General features: G+C 34.6%; 2 protein-coding genes and 1 pseudogene across 2 annotated transcripts; 2 read left to right on the forward strand and 1 right to left on the reverse strand.

The window, feature by feature from the left end:
• The first annotated feature begins 2,066 nt into the window (after positions 1-2,066).
• On the forward strand, positions 2,067-5,161 carry LOC110413002 (alcohol-forming fatty acyl-CoA reductase-like). The gene is made up of 10 exons (XM_021423682.2): positions 2,067-2,249; positions 2,339-2,442; positions 2,619-2,821; positions 2,926-3,026; positions 3,211-3,403; positions 3,842-4,003; positions 4,078-4,159; positions 4,296-4,565; positions 4,782-4,909; positions 5,005-5,161. Exons 1-10 carry the CDS (start codon positions 2,171-2,173, stop codon positions 5,159-5,161), a joined length of 1,479 nt encoding a protein of 492 aa, XP_021279357.2. The 5' UTR covers positions 2,067-2,170.
• A 4,237-nt stretch (positions 5,162-9,398) lies between these two features.
• LOC149527459 (23 kDa jasmonate-induced protein-like) lies at positions 9,399-10,476 on the forward strand (annotated as a pseudogene).
• A 112-nt stretch (positions 10,477-10,588) lies between these two features.
• On the reverse strand, positions 10,589-14,682 carry LOC110413000 (proteinaceous RNase P 2-like). The gene is made up of 6 exons (XM_089782978.1): positions 13,655-14,682; positions 12,471-12,572; positions 12,181-12,356; positions 11,726-11,846; positions 11,264-11,332; positions 10,589-11,126 (listed from the first exon to the last, which is right to left on the reverse strand). The coding sequence occupies exons 1-6, from the start codon at positions 14,588-14,590 to the stop codon at positions 10,830-10,832; spliced, it is 1,701 nt and encodes a 566-aa protein (XP_089639104.1). The 5' UTR covers positions 14,591-14,682; the 3' UTR covers positions 10,589-10,829.
• Between the last annotated feature and the right edge of the window lie 6,185 nt (positions 14,683-20,867).

Consider the following 20,867-nt stretch of genomic DNA (forward strand, 5'->3'; position numbering starts at 1 on the left):
AAATTCATGCTTATTGTCTCATTTGTTGTTTAATCACCAACAAGTTGAGTAAAGAGTTTTAGATGAGGCCTGAGAAGGACAATTTGAAAGGACCTAAATTTGAGTAATGTATGTTCATCCCATATTAAGAAATTAAGTGAGTTATTAATTAATAGGATAGACATATACCTATTAATCATACATAGTCACTACTCACTATAAGTCCTAAACTTAGTGAACTTAGCTTTAGTTAGTGTTTTATAGACATATAGATAGTTAATGAAGCTAGGCAATTGTGTGATAACTCGACGGAGTACCATACATGCTTAGGAACCTAGACTAACATTGATTCTCATAAAAAGTAGATAGTTGATTAATCTTGTATCCTTACAAAGCAATAGCTGAAACCACAATCCTAGGCCTTAATTATATTGTTTCCTCACTGCATATTTAACTTGCAGTCCTTAGGTTAAAGTAGACTTTTAGAGTAAATTTTATTTCAATTTTAACAACTTGTTTCTCTTATTGCTTGGATAAAACTTAACTTGTTACAATTTTAGTAATTAGTAACAAACAATAAATCAGCTCCTCGAGGGATCGACAACTCTACTTATTACTATATTACTTGTTACGACCGTGTGCACTTGCACATAATCATTACTTGTATTTCGCAGTTAAATTTTGAACACAATCCATATCAAGCAAAAGATTTACTTATTTAAATATTAAGCAATAGAAAACAAGAAATTGAGTAGAACTTTACCAATCTAATTAATGTTTCAACAACTTTTTTTTTGAAAGGTATGTGATTTCATTTCATAAAACCCTGTACATTTCTTTCAAGGCAAAGATAGTCAAGTTGCCAATACAAAAAGATGGGGTCAGCATAACCTCCCTTCCATAAAACCTATTACTTCCCACCAATCTTTGCCAGCACATTAGCCACGTGACTGCTTTTTTCTCTATTAGCTTGAGGAGCTGTATAAAGATTTTTCCCTTTAAGAAACCACAATCAATTAAAAGATTGGAGATGATATCTCTACGCTGCTTTGATTTGCACGTCAGCTAAGATCGTGTAGAGATCAGTCCGTGTACGTTATGTATGCCTTGGGACAGGCTGTTTATATGTATGCCTTGGGACAGGCTGTTTATATATATCCGAATTATGTAAATTGTTTGATTTTTTTTTGTTTCAAATTTTACATAAAATTGAAGACTCCAACAGATTCAATCTTTTCTTTTTCTTTTATTTGATTTTGGATAAGGAAATTTGAACCAAATGCATTGATTGAACATTTTACTAATCATGCAATTATAAAGGCAGGATTTTACCATACATGTATATATAGTCAAAGAAGAATTAATTAATATCAGAAACTAATAAGCAAGATATCAGAAATTGATATAACACTTATATTTCAAATAAAAAAATTAGTTGATCGAAGGGATAGAGAAAACAAAGATCAGAAACTTAACCAAAAAACAAATATTCAGAATCATGCATGTCCTCAAACCATACTACCATGTATAAAACAATATCTAATAGTTTACCTAAAGAATGATCAGCAAAAGAATTAGCTTCTTTGAAAGTATGCACAAAACAATATCTTCAGTAGTTTACCTTGGTCTGTCAATTTCGTTAAACATTTCATATATTCCATGATCTTGAATTCATATTACACACTCAAGAAATAGCCACTTTGAAGTCAGATTTAACAATATGAGACTTTGTTTCGACCCAAGATGATGGACAGAAAACTTAGAGAGCAATTTTAATAGCCATTAACTCAGCAAAATTCAATCCTGGTACTCCGAGAGTACCAAAAAAGGAATTCTCACCCATATATAGAGCCAAATGAATTTCTTAAAATCTCTCCACAACTTGCAAGACCTGATTTTCCCCTACCAGAGCCATATAATATTAAAAAAACATTTTGGAGAGATATATTGGTTGGAAAGGAACTTGATCCGGATAGGCAAAGCCATACTCGATCGGGATACCAAATCTATTATTTTAAATGAACTTGATCGAAGAGATTTTTGTGCAAAGGAAATTAAACAAATGATTTATATGTGCTATTATTTTATAGTAGTGTAAAGCAATATAAATGGGGCAACATGAATATGAATATATGTATCAATAAAAGATAAGTGCAATAACCTGGAAAGTGGCAACCTAAGTGTAATATCAATGGAATCGGGAAGTGTCCTCCAGTTTCTTGACAACAAGTCCATTTTTGTCATTGGTGCTACTGGGTTTTTGGCAAAGAGTAAGAAAAACAACCTCTTGTTGCCTGTCCTTTTCTTCGTAACATTAATCAAGCTTTGATGATGAGATTGTTTCTGTGAAATATTGCAGTTTTTGTGGAGAAAATACTGAGGGTTCAACCAAATGTGAAGAAGCTTTATCTTCTTTTAAGAGCAGAAGACTTAAAATCTGCTACACAACGCTTCCATAATGAGGTTTGTAACTATACAAATATATGTATATGACTTTACTCACTGCAGCGGAAATTCTTTTTTTGGTGCAATTAAACTCTTTTTGCTTCTTTTAGCTGAGTTAATTTCTTATAATTCATCCAGAAAAATTGAAGTTATTACTATGCATAATTTTGGGATTATTATACGTTTGTTTGCAGATCATAGGGAAGGAATTGTTTAAAGTCTTGAAGGAAAAATGGGGCAACAATTTTAATTCCTTCATATCAGAAAAAATTACTGTTGTGCCTGGGGATATCTCTCACGAGGATTTGGTTTTGAAAAACTCCAAATTGGAAAAAGAGTTGTGGAGGGAAGTAGATATTGTGGTCAACTCAGCTGCAACAACCAATTTTGATGAAAGGTATATATTGTATATATATTATAAATCAATTTTTTTAATAGATTTTATGTAAAATAATACTAATTAATCTGTTTCTTTTGATGATGAATTTTCTCTTAATGCAGATATGATGTGGCACTTGGCCTCAACGCACTGGGAGCTAAACACGTTTTAGATTTCGCCAAGAAATGTGCCAAACTAAAGGTGTTTGTCCATGTATCCACAGGTTACTGAAGACAATAATTTCCCTCTTCCTTTGATTTCCACTTAATATATTTATTTTATTTAATTATATATCAATGAATGGGTACTTGAAATTAATAGTCGTTTTTTTTGTAATTATCTATTGATAAACTAATAATTTTCAACTTAATGATTGGTAAAATTATATATCTTGTTTTAATTTACAGCTTATGTGGCTGGAGAAAAGTCAGGGCTCATACTAGAAAGCTCATTTAGCATGGGAAAAACACTTAATGGTGTGTCTGGCTTAGACATTAATGTTGAGATGAAAGTGGCAGAGGAAGAATTGAAACAACTCCAGGCACAGGGAGCTTCAGAAAAGGAAATTACTCGAGTCATGAAAGATTTGGGCACTGAAAGGTCTCTGAAAATATAAACTAGAACATGCTTGCAGCATATATATATATATATATATATATATATATATATATATATTATATTCCAAATTTCATACTATCTGTTTATTTTGGCTAGAGTGACCGGAGTAGTGAACAGGTTTCCTCAGGCTTCTGAAGTTTTACACCTTCAGCTGAAACTTTCCCCTTTCCTCTTTAGATTAGGCTTAACCCTATGCGCTTTGTCTTCGTTTTCTTGCTTTTTTGCAAAGAGAGATTGAAACTGTCAGCAATTAAGGGACAAGTCCATATATAACGTTTTGGAGGCCCAAACTAGACCTATATCCCATGTGTGCAACATGTATTTAAAATATTACTATTGTCTTAATTGAGATTTTTTTTTTCTTTATTGAAAGAATATAACTTAAAATAGAAAATGAAACGAAATTTATTTTTGTTATAGGGCAAGACTTTTTGGATGGCCAAACACATATGTATTTACAAAGGCGATGGGAGAGATGCTTGTAGGGAACTTCAAAGGTAATTTGCCTCTTGTCATCGTACGCCCTGCCGTTGTTACCAGTACTTTCAAAGAACCTTTTCCTGGCTGGATTGAAGGCCTGAGGTAACTATAGCGAAAATAAAAAGTAGATGTCGTCCTTATTTAAAAGTTCTTTAACTCACTTCTGCTTGTTGCAGAACTATTGATAGCGTAATTGTTGGTATTGGTAAAGGGAACATAACCTGTTTTCTTGGGAATCCTAAGGTGACGGTTGATTTGGTGAGTTAATTTGAGTTAAACGAAACTATAGTATATGTTAAACCATTTTTTTTTGTAAGAATTGTATATAAATATGTTCATGAAATTTTATTTTTCCTTTGGTCGTAATCTTGAGTTTTTATTTAAAACCTTGCAGATACCAGCAGACATGGTTATAAATGCCATGATCGTTGCCATGATGACTCATGCAAATCAATCCTGTGATGATGTTATTTACCATGTTGGTTCGTCGTTGAGAAATCCTATGAATTCTTTGAATGTTCATCATTTTGGCTACCATTATTTTACCAAGAATCCATTGATTGATAGAAATGGAAAGCCAATTAGAGCTCGCAAACCATTAATGTTGAGCACCATGTATAGATTCAGGCTGTACATGAAGATTCGATATTTGCTGCCATTAAAGGTTTGTCATCATCAAAGTAATTTAAATCCAAGGGTTTATTAAGAAATTAGTCATATCACTTGTAAATGCCTAGACATATATGATTTCTTAGGCAGATACTCAAAAATCCCATTACCGTCATAATATTTTCAAATCTTAATCTAAATGGTCTCAAATTGTTTGTTTTCCTCTTTCCTTTCTCTGTTACCTTACTCTTATCTTATTTTAACTTTGAAGGGATTGTACTTGCTGAGTAAACTTTGCCCTCGATATTTTAAGAATGTTTATAATATCAATGATCATAAAATCAAATCAGTGATGAGATTAGCAGAACTTTACAGGCCTTATGTGTTCTTCAAGGGCATGTAAGTATCTATTACTACTTTGTTATATGGATTTAACAAGTTATAGTCTTTAACCATAACGTTTTGAACTCTTACTCTTTTTTTTCTCCCAACAGCTTCGATGACATAAATTTAGAAAGGCTGCGAATGGTTGCCAAAGAGAGCGGAATCGATTTAGAAGTATTTAACTTTGATCCAAGATTTATAGAATGGGAAGAATATTTTATGAAGATTCACATTCCTTGCCTTACGAGGCATGTAATCAGATGTTAAAAGACGTTCTAGACAACATATATTGTTCGAAATAATTTAAAGTTTATGATAAAATAATTATTTAGATTAAATTAAATTCATTTGATTTTAAATTTTAATTTTGGATTAGATATATCTTTGACCTTATTTAAACTGAATTTGTTTGAGCTTATTTTTACATGAATTTAAAATTTAGTGCAATTAAAATTTTGAATCATATAAACTTTGGTAGCTCAAAATGAATTCAAGTTCATGAAATATAAAAAATATTATGACAGAAAAGGGAAGAAGAAGAAAAGAGAGAAAGCTGGACAGCCATGGCAACCAACCTTTCTCTTTTCCCCGTATTGCCACCCCATTTTCAGCTCCATTTTATCCCTTTCACCACTAGTCCAAATTTATGAAAATTCCATAACTCCAAAATTGGCCGCACCTCCACAACCCCAAAATTCAGCAAGCTCAATGTCTTTCTCGTACACCCAAAAATTAGTGCTGCCATATGCAGCAACCCTCCTAAAGCCAAATTTCTAAATTCTAAATTTTTCTCCTATAAAATTCATTTCCCATTATAAAATTCCCATGCAAAAAATCACTACAGAAGAAAGGCAGAAAGATTCAAAAACAAATTTTTTTTTTTTTAAAAAAGAAATTTCAAAAAATACCCTAAAATCCACAAAAAAAAAAACTCCCTATGAAAATGTGAATTGTGTTCACGGTTTGTGTATTAGTGAATGGCAAGTTTGACTTTTATACTAATTACAAGCAATCAAGATCCTAAAATTAGGCTAGTCAACCCTATAAATAAGTTATGTGAAGGAAAAGTATTTTAGGAGAATAATCTATAATATATACAAGAATCAATTATATGCAAATAATAGATCCCAAAAATAATTCTTCTTTTAATTCTTTTTTACTCCCCTTCAAGTTGGAGAATTAAGATTGGAAATGCCCAACTTGTCCAACAAAGCTTGAAACCACTCTCGACTAAGTGCCTTAGTGAATATATCTATTAGTTGATATTGAGATGAAATCATTCAGGGTAATAAAATTTTGGATTGAATATATTGTGGAATGAAATGACAATCTCTTTCAATATGCTTGGTGCGTTCATGAAAAACTAAATTCGCTGCAATATGCAAGGCTGCTTGATTGTCACAAAATAAGAAAATTGGATCCAAATGTGATACTCTCAAATCAAAGAGCAGTCAAAAAAGCCAAACAATCTCACTTGCAGTGATCGCCATTGCCCTATACTCTGCCTCAGCTGTGGAACGAGAAACTGCAGACTGTTTCTTTGACCACCAAGAAATGGGTGAAGACGCTAAAAACACTATATAGCCAGTGGTGGATCTACGAGTCATAAGACACCCAGCACAATCTGCATCATAATAGGCCCACAAGGACAAAGAACTGCTGGAGGGAAGTAAAATGCCTTGTTCAGATGCATTTTTGAGATATCAAAGAATTTATATGGCGGCATCAAAGTGTCGTTGTCTTGGCTTGTCAATAAATTGACTCAGGATGTGCACTACGTAACTAATATCTAGACGTGTGATCATGAGATATAGGTAAACTATTTCCATCCCCCACATAGATAACATCATTGCCATTGTATGTTTTAATATAAGAAAGTTTACCTACATCATTTGTCATGTGCAAGGTTACTCTAGAATTCGCATAGAAGGCTAGATCATTTTGATCATTAATGGAAAGTGCAGCAAGAGTTTGAGGACACTCTTCAGACTGATATGAATAATTAAACCTGTACCAACAATTGAGGGCCAAATGATTTGCTCTATTACAAATTTGGTAAAGAGTTTTACCATTTTTTTTATAAGAAAATTGGCTTGTCGATAGTTGTTGTTTCTTTGTGGAACTTCCTTTCTGTGAGTAAGTGTGGCTGTCAGGATTGTTATTCTACTGTCTAGAGGGACCTCATCCCATAGAAGAAGGGCCCCTTGAGTTTTAACGACTTGCAGGGGCAAAACCTTTTCCTATAAAGTTAAAGTTTTTGCATCCACCACGATTGTTTCAACCAAAACCTCGTTTGCCAAAGAAAGCGTATGCATGCTCCTAAACTGCATTTTTTTCATCTTTCTTTGCAATTTGATCCTGCTCAAAACTTTGGAAAGCATGCATAAATTGTGTGAAGGATCGATATGGTGGTTTTGTAAGCATGGCTATTCGAAAGTTATCATAGTTTGGACCAAGGCCACGGGTAAATTAGAAAACTTTGTCAAGGTTTGGAATAGGTTATTTGATAGCGGCAAATTGTCACAAATAGAATTGAAATCTTTCAAATAACCCTCCAAAAATCTCGACCCTTTCTTGATAGTCATCAACAGGTTATTCAAAGGCTCTTCTTTCTCAATGGTCATTGAAAGAAGTTGTTGTTCCAACAATATCCATACCTCTTATGCTATCTATAGGCTAAAGATGGAGCTCATGATGTCTTCTTTCATAGTCCTAAGTAAGCAAGAAATGAGAAAATCATCGTTGGTCATGCATGACTCATACAATGGGTTGGAAATTTTGCTATCGCTCTCATTCGCTGTCTCTTTGGAGGGTTTTGTATCATCCGTGAGATGATGATAAAGACCCAAGCTTTTGACTAGGGGTATGATTTGGGAACGCCATAGTAAAAAATTTATTGAGTTCAATTTAATGGAGATAAAGATGGAACATTGGTGAAAGGATTGGATAGTGAGTTTGTCTTTGGTAAATGTAGAATTTGACATGATGAGGCTTGCAAGTATAGGCTCCGACACCATGAAGATCTTGCAAAAAAAATTTGAGGGAAGTCGTGATTTTTATTTAATGAGTTAAGGTGTATATATGCAAGAGTACAATGAATTACAAGAAAGAATTAAGACTTGATTTTAGCTCCTCGATTTCTATCATGTGTTAATCCCTTGATTTTAACTCCTTGATTCTTGCCCATGTTTTCCTTAATGCCATTATCAGCAAAATCTCCGTTAATTATCTCTGTCGCATTTTCCTTAACAGTAATTTCTAAACTACAAATTCTGTAATTTGTTCCTTTTAGTTCTCTTCATATTCTTTAGTCATTGTTAGTCATATTAAAGTAATGCAAATACCAAGTGGCATTGAGATAATTCCACTATTTTGGATATTGTGAGAGAACCATCACTTGCTAAGGCTCCGTTGTTGTTGAAAAAAGTTAAACTTATGATTGAGTGGATTAAACCTTCTTGTGGATGCATGAAATTTAATGTTGACGGAGCTGCCAGGGTTATCCGGGGGAAGCAGGTATCATGGTGCCTTAAGAGATGGTAATGGCAATATCAAGATTCTCTTTTCTAAATATGTTGGCTCTACAGATTGTAATCTTGTTGAAATCTATGCTATCAAAAAAGCCTTCCTTCTTTTTGCTGCTTCTTCTTAGATTGGAACTCATGAACTTATTGTGGTATCGGATTCCTCTAACGCCATTAAATGTACAAACAATCCCCCCTCTGCTCTATGGAGAATGAGAAGTATCTTGTGCTTGATTAATGGTCTGGAAAGCAATCTCCTCAAGGGGAAGGTGGTTCACACTCCAAATCAACTTGCTGCTTGATTAGCCAAAGATGGGGTTGAAGGATCGAATGATCTCATTGAGGTCTTTGGCTAATCCTATCCATCTTATGCTTTGTCGCTGCTGCCTATGGACTTCTCTTCTCTGTGTGTTTATCGAGTTTTTTTCTAGTTTGTCTTCAAGCTAAGTCTGATATGTTTGATGCTATCCCCTTTGTTTGCCCTATTGTCTGTTGTGTGTTGTTGCACTCATGTTTCTTAAGCAACGTGGTTTGCTTTTTGGTTGATGGATCTTTGTGGTTGTCGCGTTCATTTGGGTTGCAGCTTGATCTACTATGTTCTTTTTTACGTTGTACCATTTTGTGAGTCTACACTTTTCTTGCGAGACTCATATATTTATAAATTCCTTATCATTCAAAAAAAAAAAAAGTAATGCATATTTTTTCGACGAAAATTCTTTTAACGAAATATTCTGGTATGTTAAAAAAATTTTCCTAGTATTTTACGTGGCAAACTTTGGTGAGTGGAGCAGAGAACGGGGCAGAGGATTTCAATTCCCGATCAACCGAATGAAATTAAGGTTCTTGGATGTTGTTGCATGTTGTGGGTTTCTCCCCCAGTGGTCGGTCGGTGCCGGTTGGAAAGGTATATTTAAGTCTTTTTCCTGGCAGAGAGTAGCACAAGTAATATGTAGAGTTGGCAGCCTGCAAATTAACCGACAATGGTGTACGTATTTGGTAACCCCATCACCGATTAAACTCTTAAGGGAAAGGTCGAGAACCAGGACAAGACAATAACACACTCAAAGACAAAGCACGTGTGGTTCTCCTGACGAAAAATTCGGAGCATAAAGACGTTAAGGTTCGCCAACAAGTGGAGAAACTTTCGGATAAAGCAGGCGCTGGAGGAGCTACAGTTTGCCTGATTTACCATGCCACCGGCGACACCTTAACGTTGCTTACGTATCGTGAGTAGTCGGGGCACATACCCACCAAAGATTGAAAATGGGCAGTGGGGTGTGTTTCTGCACGTTGGGAATGCTACAGAGTCTGATGCTAATTCAGCCGGAGCTGTTGTTAATCGAGGCAAAAATAGAGCTGGTGAAGACCGTGATTGGATGCAAGCTTGGATGAACAAAAAGCCTAACAAGAAAACGAGTAGTTACCTGTGAACAAAAAAATTTAAAAGAAATCACCGTTTAATAAATCAATTAATAACAGGTCAAATGTTTCCGTGGGCCGGCTTAGTCTGAGATCCGTGAAGTTGGGCACTGGACGAACAATGATAAAGCAATTTGGGATCTATATTGGCGTGTTGTGTATGATAAATTGAGCAATTCCAGCATCATCAACACCGAAATATTGGAAGAAGGCTACTCGACTGTCACCATTGGCAACGACACTTGCTCAATCCTTGAGGCCATTCTCATGCAACCCAACTAATTAGTAAGTTGCTGCCGGGGATCCGAGGCTGTCCAAAATTATGTACTACATTATACGAGAATAAGTTTCACAGCCCTGTTCATTTTAGCATTCTCTTTTTGGGGTTTTCTTTCTAATTCTTTTTTTTTTTTTTTGGGTTATGTTATGTGCAATATTTAATCATGTAGAATGTCATTTAAAGTAATTTTCATGTCTGTTATGTTATTTGTGAACAAGTCAGTGGCAAATTCTGATTATGTTCGCAATGTACTAAGGAATTCTGTTATTACTATTGATTTAATTTATCTATGAATTATGATTAAACAATATTAGACAGTTTCAAATGCTATAAAATATCAAGTATTCATTGACACAAACTAAGCAAAGCCTATCCCGATCGAAGTTGATCTCAGTAAATGAAGAAGGAAAGCATCTATATCATAGGGCCTAGTGATATGAAATTTCCTTTATAAGATGGCACGTAAAACTGCAAAATCGATCTTAATTATTCCTTGTTACCTTCTTAGTCGAAATAACTCATAGAAATACAATATAATTGGTGTACGCTACAACAATGGTGTTACAAGGGATGGACGACTTGCTCCATATAGAAAATTGGAGGCAAAAAATGATTATTCGGATTGGCTGAAAATAATGCAAGTGCAAAACGACTATGGGCTTGAAACAGGCAGCTTCAGCTTGCCATTAATAAATAGCACTAACCGTGTGAATTATGGGGATCTCTCTTTCCTTTTACCCGTAACAGATGGGGTTTCAGCATCAGACGTTTGAAAGAAATCCTGACTAGCATGATTTCTATTGCCACTTGGGAGTATCTTAAAATCACTTGTGTTCGACATCTCTGGCTTGCAGCAGGGACCATTACCATTTTCACTAGCTTCTATATTGGAAGCAGTTTTACCTAGATCTTCACAAGCGCCTGGCCTGGTAATGCAGAGCCAAGTTCTAGCAGACTCCTCATCGCCGTCACATACAATGGGGACATGCCATGATCCTTTTTCTGATTCCTGAAACACAGATACTTATCTTTATATTCCAATGAATAACACAGGAGTTTATGAACAAGTTGTCAGACAATGGCTAAATCATAAGAGTCAAGTAGAACATGCCACCAAATGAAACTACAACAGCAAAAAACAGATACCTGAATGACAACAGAATATGAGGGTGGCATCTGAAGTTTCAGAATTCCTTTGGGAAAAGTATATCGAACCTGCAAATACAACAGAAGTCAATTTTATGAAGTCATGCATGACGATCCACGTTCCAAGATGGAATTGGGCCATTGTTGCAGAACATAGGCGAAACAATACTTCATAAGAAAATTATCATGTTTTATACTGTGCCATAGACTAGCTGAACCTAGTAGTGAAGTTGCAAGATTCAGTGTGTTACACATGATACTATCATGTGATAAAGTAGCTTTCTGATGCAATACATGATGCAGAAAAATAATAATAATGTAAAAATCATGCTGTAAAATCTTGCCAAATCCAATTTTGACCACATCTATCAGAACAGGAAAGGTTAACAACAATTAACATGAAAGCACACTAAACAAAGAACAATAATGTTATAAGCAATTAGATTTTCAGACAGCATGAACCTGGTGCCTTTCTTTCCACTTGAGAAAGAAGCTGCTTCCCAAGAGTTCAAAAATGTGATCCCGCATTTCATCATTTGTCACAAGCAGACATCTAAGTTTTACAGCAGCATAGAGCCAATACCTGTATTTTAGCAGAATTTTTAGTCATGCTCAAATTAACATCAATTAGCAATTGCGAAACAGGAGAATCCTTCATGAATTTATGCATGAAGACTAATTCGTGATGAAGCTAATATATTCCCTCCAATGCTAGATTTTGTAGTGCAAGCATGTGAAAACAGTTTTCCCTCCAATGCTAGATTTTGTAGTGCAAGCATGTGAAAACAGTTTAGTTAAAACCAAAAAAAAAGAAAGATGTGCTAACTGAAACTAGATGCCATATTGAATCGGATTAAACATTACAACAAAATCAAAGAAATAAAGCATCAAATTTGAGTTGTCCTCATTATTCCTACCAGTCATCATTGGAACCATGAGGTGTTGTATAAAGAACACCATTATTCGTCCATTCTTCAACCAGCTTTCTGTAGGAAGGATTTTCCATAAGGGCTCGTACACGTTTATTATGCAGGATGATGAGTGGCCATTTATTCCCACTTCTGCCATACATTTCTTTTATGACAGCATCAAGCTGCTCTATTGCAATTTTTACAAAACAAACAACCATTAGTAATAGCAAAAGGGAGACAGAAGAGACAGAACAATAGAAGAGCAAAGGAAACAAGCCAATTGCTGGATATACAACCTGAAGAATGCTGAATCCACCCTCTGCAAAATTTTGTTGATAGAGCCCAATATTTGCTCCATCTACTATGGCTTCATGATCAGCATTTTCTTCCAACCACTCCTTTATGAATGATATAAATGAATCAAGCAAAGAGAAAAGAAAAACATTAAGAAATGGAATATCGTGATATCAAGATATCATTTTACCATGTCAATATCATGATGTTTTGACATTTTATAATTCTTTAAGCGAAGTTAAGTTATAGGTCCACTAGCGTTCTGATTGTAACCTTTTCTTGTGTTTCTCTAAATTAAATAATAACGAAAGTAACCTATCACAGCATGCAGGAAAATTGCCACTGCAAGAGACCTTTCTAACAAATTAAGAGAAAGTAAAGAAAACAATAGTTCCTGTCAGGTTTTCCTAAGAGCTGATGCTAATCTATATAAATTTTTATAGTCCAAAGAAAGTTTAGTCATATCACATCATGTTGGTCCTAACTCACCAAAAAGCCTAAAACATGAAATCACCATAAGGGATGCACAGGTAGGTTTCTTTCTACTCCAGCAGCCTGGGAATAGAGAGAATGGGTATGGATTGTGGAAATTCTTGAACCCAATCCATGTATCCAAACAAAAGCATCACAAGTAATTAATAATCCTACAAGCCATAATAAGTACAAACACCAGCATTACAAAAGTTATATCAATAGAAACATAATTAAATTGTAACAAGCAAATTAATCAAAATATCCAACTTTTTTGCAACAGGGGCAACAAAGGTCTAACCTTGCAACCCTGTTTCTGAGATATTTCATTCAATACATTCAATCAATAAGTACAAACAACAGCATCACAAGTAATTAATAATCCTACAAATCATAATAAGTACAAACACCAGAACTACAAAAGTTATATCAATAGACACATAAGTAAAGCAAATAGACTGAGCAAAGAAAAAAAGTAAAGCAAATTAATCAAAATTCAACTTTTTTGCAACAGGGACAACAAAGGTCTAAACTTGCAACTGTTTCTGAGATGTCTTTCATTCAACACATTCAATCAACCATAACACACACAATAAAAATACAAAAAATAAAAATAAACCGAAACAGAACATTGCATAATTTAATCAAATCATTACTACACTCAATGAAGCCAATCCAAACCAAATAAAGCAATTTGCAAAAAAATCTTCCTCACCTGAAACTCCCTAAAGTTAGCCTTAACTTCCCTCTCCATAGCCAACCCTGCAACTGACTGCGCAAACTTCTCAGTCTCCACATCATCAATATCAACACAACCCAACTGCTCTCCACAACAACAACACCGCCCATTCGGCTCCACCTTCCCTTTCCTCACCACCCACTTCCCTTTCCCAATCCACCCCAAACCATGCCAACCCCCACCATTCCTCAAAACTGCCTCTTTCACAAAACTCACCTCATACGTCACTCCCCCAAAACCAACCTCACTTCCTTCCCTAGAAAACCAATCCACCAAAACCTTTCCCGTCTCCTCACTAACCCACCTTACGCTCCTTCTCAACTTCTGCAAATACTCATAAACTCTCTCCCCTCTCCCTGTCTCGGCACTTAATTTCAATAAAGCAGCAATCTGAGGCTCCTCCAAGCTCAATCCCATCTTTTTTATATCCGCCTCAACTTCATAAGCCTTCTCAGCTTCCAACTTCTGGCAAAAACAAAACAATGCAGGCTCATAAGTACGAAGCCGCGGCGAAACCCGATAATCACCCAACTTTTTAATCATTTCAAAAGCGTAATCGCCATCACCTTTCGCCGCCGCTAAACGGGCAATGGCGGTAATCGAAGCTTCATTGGGGTGGATATTTAAGGTCATCATATGGTCAAAAACTCGAAACCCATACGTTAAAGCGAGGCTTTTGGACTCTGGGTCGGTGGAAATAGTGGAGCAAAGGTAAAGGAGGGTGTTGAAATGGTGCTGGTTGAGGCGAGTTTTGTTGGAAATAGCTGACTCGTAAAGAGAAATTGCGGCTTTGAGGTCTTTGGATTTAGAGCAAGAATTGAGCTCATACAGGAAATTGGCTTCAGGATTTTTGTGGGTTTTCTTTTTCTTGGTTGAATTTGTGGGGTTTCCTTTATGGCTTGCGGTAGCCATGGATAGAGGTTTTCCAGAGATAAACCCTAGAAATTCCCAAATCAGAAGAAGGAAAAACCCTACCTTACTTTGATTGCTTGGGTTGGAGGGACGCTGGTGTTAATTATATATAGGTTTGGGCTGGGCTTCAAGCAACGTTTAGGTAATTTACATTGGCCTACCAGTTTCACATTATTGAGCCATACAGCAAGATCAGGCTACTCCTAAATATGCCGCTCACATTGGTAAGCGTTTTGCAGATAGGCTCTTATTAGAAAGAAAAGTAGTTTGGGGTTTTAGAATCTGGAAAAGGATTTTTTTTGGGTCGGCCAATCAATGAAGTCAGGTTGGCGTAGCCCAATGGGCTACGTAAGATGATAGTGGGCTCAGACGCCGGTCTATTAATAATGCCTTTGTCAGCTTTTTACAAGTTTTTTTTTTTTTATAATTGAGAGCGAGAGGTTTTGAATTTTATTCTTTAGATAAAGAGATAATGTATTAATTAATGAATCAAATATTTGAATACATTTTACAAGTTTATTTTATTTTTATAATTTTTTTTATTTTTTTATCATTTATTTATATTTTTAATTTAAAAAATATGTGTATTAATTGATTGAGAAACACCTTTATTTATAAATCATAGACTCATCACTTCTCTTGAACATGGTTCTCGTTATATTGACTTTTTTTATTAATAAATTAAAAAGATTTATTTACATTAATAAAAAATTAAATAAATTTTAATATCATTTATTATATATCTACGTTTTTAATATAGAAATTGTATCTAAAAACGGGTAGTTAATTTGACTTTTAACTGAATGTCATAGTCATGGCAAAAAAAGAGGAAAGCACAGCATGTGCGTTTATCAAAATGTTGACAAGTTGTCCACAACCTTCTTCATCACCGCCGAAAACTTTCCTGGCGAATTTTCAAAAGGCCGAAAGGGAAAATGGCACATCAAATTCTGCTCAAATACATAGGCCACCCACCAGCTGGAGCTAAAAAAGATCATGAAATTCTGTCAATTTTATCTAATTAAGCGGCGCTAATCGTCAATAAGCAGTAAGTAACTGTGAAAGTCAACAGATAAAACTGCATAATGCTTGTTCCCAATGGTTAGAACACGTTTTGAACTATTTCCTTTGGATTTTTTTTTTATGAGATTATGGAAACCTCCAAATGTATTTAAAGGCGGCTTCTTTGTATCAGTTAAGTGGGTTTAGCTACTCTTAATATTACTTATAATACTTAAAAATGCATATAATTTGACCCAGTTTGATTCACCGGTCTATGAACGGACTTGACTTGTTGAATATTTTATTGATTTGAAAAAGTTAAAGGAACTCGTCAAATAATTTTTATATCATAACTTAACTTTTACACACTATTTTTTTATCACTGTTATGTTATTTCACTGTGTAAAAGTTGTTATGCTTTAAAAATAGATTTAAAAATAAAAAATAAAAAACGTAAGAGAAAATTGAAAAATAAAAGTGGTTTATTTTTTCATGCTTTTGTGGCAATTTTAAAATTGAAAATGAATACTTTGTAATATTATAATATTATGAGAAAGCGCGTACAGGTCGCTGTACAAATGGAGGCATTATTCAAGTCATTTTGTGGATGGTGAAATTGACAGCCGATTGATGTGTACAGCCGAAGAAGGCAGGGTTCAAGCAATCTTTTGGACCACAAAATGGTTGCACCCCCTGCCTTTCAACGCAGCGAAAATGGTGCTGTCACTGCCTCCATTTCCACCGCACGGCTTCTCCCTTGTTTAAAACGTGCACAACATGTTCAAAAAATCAAACTAGTTCTAAAAATCAGTAATTAAATGATAACATCTCATTTTCATGGACCAATTAATTAAAATAATAATAATTTTCATACGAAAGCAACATAACTATATATGTTGCTTCATGCATGCTTTCTGCCAATAAAGATTCGTCCACCTAACAATTACAAAAGCGTGGCACTTACCTTTGGGAGAATTGAAGCTCTCCTTCTTGAAATGAAAACGACATATCCATGTTGTTTCATGCTTTCAAACCTAAATTAAATATATTCTTCAAACTACTTTCTCTTTCTCCTAATTAACCTAATGCATTATATGCTTTGAAGAGTCGGTCATGGCTTGAATATTGCTGCCCTGTAGCTGAAAATTAAGATTGCTTCAACAACTCAACGTGCAGCCCATGTTGATCACGGATCGCTCTATAACTTTTCCTTTTTGCTTTACATTTACACATTGAACGTATCTATCACAGAACGGCGTGGCGTGCATGGACTCTTCCTCACCACGCAAAACGTGTCACTTAAACTTGGCTCCAGTGATTATTAAAATCAGGTTAAACTTTTATAAATATTCGACTCTTGGTACGTTTTCCATATATAATAAAAAGCTGACTTGATTGATAAACTCTTTTTTGTTTTGTCTCAAATAAGGTTAAACTTTATCCTAATTTAGGAAATTACACATTTAAAATATCAATCAAGGCAAGAAAGGACAAATGTTCGATCCAAGAGAATAAGCTGAGGGAGTTTTTTGGTTGCAGTTTGTATCATGGAATCCACGTATGCCGACAGAAAGCAACGAGCGGCCCGACAAACACAAAGATATTTAAACCGGCAAACCCATACTAGAGTTATCAGTGGTTTGCAACTTTGCATCATGCATGTGATTCTTCTTACATAAATTAATTGAAGAACAAGGACAAAGGTTTTCTGCGCCTGTTGTTTTGCCGTGGCAGGTGTCACCTACAGAAAGTATGAGGGCTAAAGAGCACGGAAATGTTATTTAATGTTGCAATTGTTAATCCATCGTCGATAGGTGCATGCTTTATTTTCTACAAAAAGCATGAGGATAATCAATTAATTTTATACTAAAATTTCAACAGAAAAAAACATACAATCAGGTTAAAGGAAGTGAAAGCAGCATGAGACAGGGTGAAGAATAAATATATATGAAAAAGGACTACATTCAGGACTGAATGATCCATGACTGCTGCGTTCGTCGCTTTGAGTGGCTTTTCTGCTTGTCTTGGATTGCAGAGAGCGTTTTGTGTTGAAGTTCTAAACCTTTGTGATTTCTTTTTGTCCCTGTTTCCTATAGGTGACTTTGTTTTGTTGCCCTATGTCTCTTATGCTCTCTGCTTGATGGTTTAGGAAGATCTGAGGCTTTTGTTGTTCTTGGTGGGATTTATTGCCATTGATTTTGCTTTGCACTGATCTTGGTCTGGCAATGGTCCTTACGGTACAAAACTCTTTTTTGCAATTGCACACAGTTCTTTTCCACATCAGAGTCTTTATGTCGCCAAAGTCTCTTGCAATTCAAGCCTAAAACTTGTCATGGCATAAGCTGGTGATGGAGTAATAAAATACTGCTTTTCGTAAAAAAGGACCACGTTTAAACCGGCAGCCCAAGCAAGAGTTAAGCGTTTCAGTTGACGAAAACCCAACTGCTGGAATTAGAATGAATAGGCGATAGAGTCGAACGAGGTCCAGGCTTTGATGGGAATTGATGGCTTGTAACGATTATATGTACCATGCAAGACATTTCCACGAGGCAAAACCTGACGAACTAAATTAATGCAGCTTACCACGTTTTTCCTGCTACCTACTTTTTCCAAATATAAATGCTCCAATAAAAACTTAATTTCTTCCATTGAAAAACTTACCGCTCTCGTGGTGAGGATGAATCTTACACCTGCCCACTGCATGGTTTCTTATTACAATATTTTTCTTGAATATCATATTTTTTTGATTATGTTTTAGTCAGAGCTCCTCCTTTATTGTTCTAGATAGAAAAATGCTTAAAATTTGATAATTAATTCATGAATTTTTCTTGTGCTTACAAATTTTTAGAATGAGAGCCAATAATACAGTGTACCGTGTGCCATAAGGGAATCTTCTATATCAATAATTTAATGAGAATTTCCGGTCAATTAAATGATTTAAATTTATATGATCATTAAATTAAGAAGCTTCCACTGGGAATCTTTTCCTGATCAATATAAAATGTTTTTATGACAGTCAGGAACAATGCAAGATCAAATTCTCTTATATCTCATGATTAATGAGAAAACGATTTCTAAAATTAGTGTCAACTGTTGAAAGATAAGCTGATTTAACCATAGGAGGTGTAAACGACCATGTTAAAACTTGTAGCTCGTGTCAATATGGTTTTATAGCCTATACAGGCCAATATATAAAACTATAAAAGAATGTCTTGGATTTGGCTTTTGACAACAAAATTAAGCTGAAATTTGGCCTCCCACCCATCATAAGAGGCAATTGTCAAAAACGAATTCTCAGAAAAATATAATAAAAGTACAATAATGACTTTCTTCTAGTACATCATTCTAGAATCATCTCTGCAAAAACATGGATCTAAGTACTCCAATGTGGAAAAAAAAAAACTTACAGCTTGGCTTCGGAAAAGAAATAATAATAAATCAAGGTAGTGGCAAATAAATCATGATCTCCTGTGTATGTTTATGCTGATTTCATGGTTCTTAGGTTGTTCTTTGAAGGATCATTTGTCCATGTCCTAGCTTTGTGATGATTAATTGATGGTGGTTTTTTATGCTATAAATTTTTTGTAATTATACAACGATCTTTCTCACATCAGATTTTTATGTTATTAAAATTTTTTGTCAATCAAACTAAAGGCTTGTCTTGATATAAGTCCGTAATTGAAAAATAAAATATGCTTTTAAAAAAAATATTAACAAATACAAATAAACAAAGGGTAATATATCTCTTTTTTTAATTTTTAAGTATTATTTTTGTGAATTTATTTATATTAAAAATGAACAATCTATCTCAAAAATATAAACACTATTAATAAAAAAATATATAAAAATTAAATATTTTTTTTATTAATTTTATTTTTTTTTTGAAAAAAAAAATTCAAGGAGCCAACCCTCCAAGGAGGGGAGCAATTGTGCTCCCTTAAACTTTTTTTTTAAAAAACTTATATAATAGTAATTTTTAAAGTTAATAAAGTATAAAATTATCTTTTTAATATTACTATGTCATCAACTAACGACTAACAATTGACTTTAAACTTATATGTCTAGAAAATAAAATTTTAAAATAGAATATTCATTTTAAAAATTAATGAATTCGTCTAAAATTTCAATTAAAATTAATCATCAAAAGTCTCTAATTTTGAATCAAACTATCCAAATCTAATTCTTCTGACCCTGAATTAATTATACATCGATTAGAGTTAATATTAGAAAGAATTAAAGCATCAAACAGCTAATGGTGGCAAAAGAGGGAATGAACGTGGTGGTAAGGCACGTTACCCCTTGCCTGGGGAAAAATAATAATAAAGTAGTGGAAATCACGGGGCGCGGCCCACCTTATCCATGGCTTACAAGCCTCTCACGGTGGGATATTTTATGGGATTAACACCCTCCATGTGAACTTCTATATATTGCTGGGAAACAGACACCGAACCTTTTGGTATTATTAAATATTAGTAATTCAGATTCGTGGCGAACTAACTTGTTAACTGTTGGATTCTATATGAGCACTTGCATCTCTTTGTTTCCCTTCATGTGAGACTAAGATATATTTATATCTATAGGTTTTGGTTTTTCTAGGTTGCTAAATTCTCAACTGAGATCAATTACGTTGGCACATCCGTCATCTCTAATGTATGGTGGGATCCATTTAAACTTTTTTAAGGGGTGAATACAAGCATACTGTCAATCTGATCATCTGATCAACACCCTTTTTACTTCTTCTTTTTCTTAATAAAAAATTACAGAACAAGACAATTACATTCTACCCATCGTTATTGAACGTTATCTGTTGAGGACCAATCAAAACGAATGTAGTTGGATGTTATAATCCCGGAAATGGTCCCTTATATATAAATTGGTCTTCTTATACAAAACTTTTAATGCATTTGCAAGAGTAAAAAGATTAGGAGGGTAATAAGTGTAACATTATTTATCAAAATAATAACAATAATAATAAGTGTAACATTGGCATTCTCGTGTCAAAACTTGAAAAGGATACAGTTTGAGCCTTGGGTACAGAGACAGAGACAGATCCTAGATATTTACATGTCTGGTGAAGATATACAGGACGAAACATACCCACCCCGTTTGACCCATTAGATGAACCCGACTAACTTTCTGTTGGAAGATTGTCAAATTCAACCCAGATGGGTTTGCTTATCTTAGCATCTACCCCACAAATGCTAACCTGCACCTCCGTATTGTGCATTAACTAACCATGAGTGGCTCCCAACAATCGGAGGCACGATTGGCTTGA

This window comes from Theobroma umbraticum, unplaced genomic scaffold (assembly GCF_002168275.2).
Source record: "Theobroma umbraticum cultivar Fairchild unplaced genomic scaffold, ASM216827v3 scaffold_95.0, whole genome shotgun sequence".
Taxonomy (NCBI): domain Eukaryota; kingdom Viridiplantae; phylum Streptophyta; class Magnoliopsida; order Malvales; family Malvaceae; genus Theobroma; species Theobroma umbraticum.

Excerpts from the sequence above, each read along its gene's own strand:
- LOC110413002 (XM_021423682.2), top strand. The coding sequence starts at position 2,171 with ATGGAATCGGGAAGTGTCCTCCAGTTTCTTGACAACAAGTCCATTTTT. Across the intron at positions 2,443-2,618 it reads CACAACGCTTCCATAATGAG|ATCATAGGGAAGGAATTGTT; the intron begins GTTTGTAACTAT and ends GTTTGTTTGCAG. Across the intron at positions 4,910-5,004 it reads TATGTGTTCTTCAAGGGCAT|CTTCGATGACATAAATTTAG; the intron begins GTAAGTATCTAT and ends TTCTCCCAACAG.
- LOC110413000 (XM_089782978.1), bottom strand. The coding sequence starts at position 14,590 with ATGGCTACCGCAAGCCATAAAGGAAACCCCACAAATTCAACCAAGAAA. Across the intron at positions 11,333-11,725 it reads AGTGGAAAGAAAGGCACCAG|GTTCGATATACTTTTCCCAA; the intron begins GTTCATGCTGTC and ends TTGTATTTGCAG. Across the intron at positions 11,127-11,263 it reads CATATTCTGTTGTCATTCAG|GAATCAGAAAAAGGATCATG; the intron begins GTATCTGTTTTT and ends TCTGTGTTTCAG.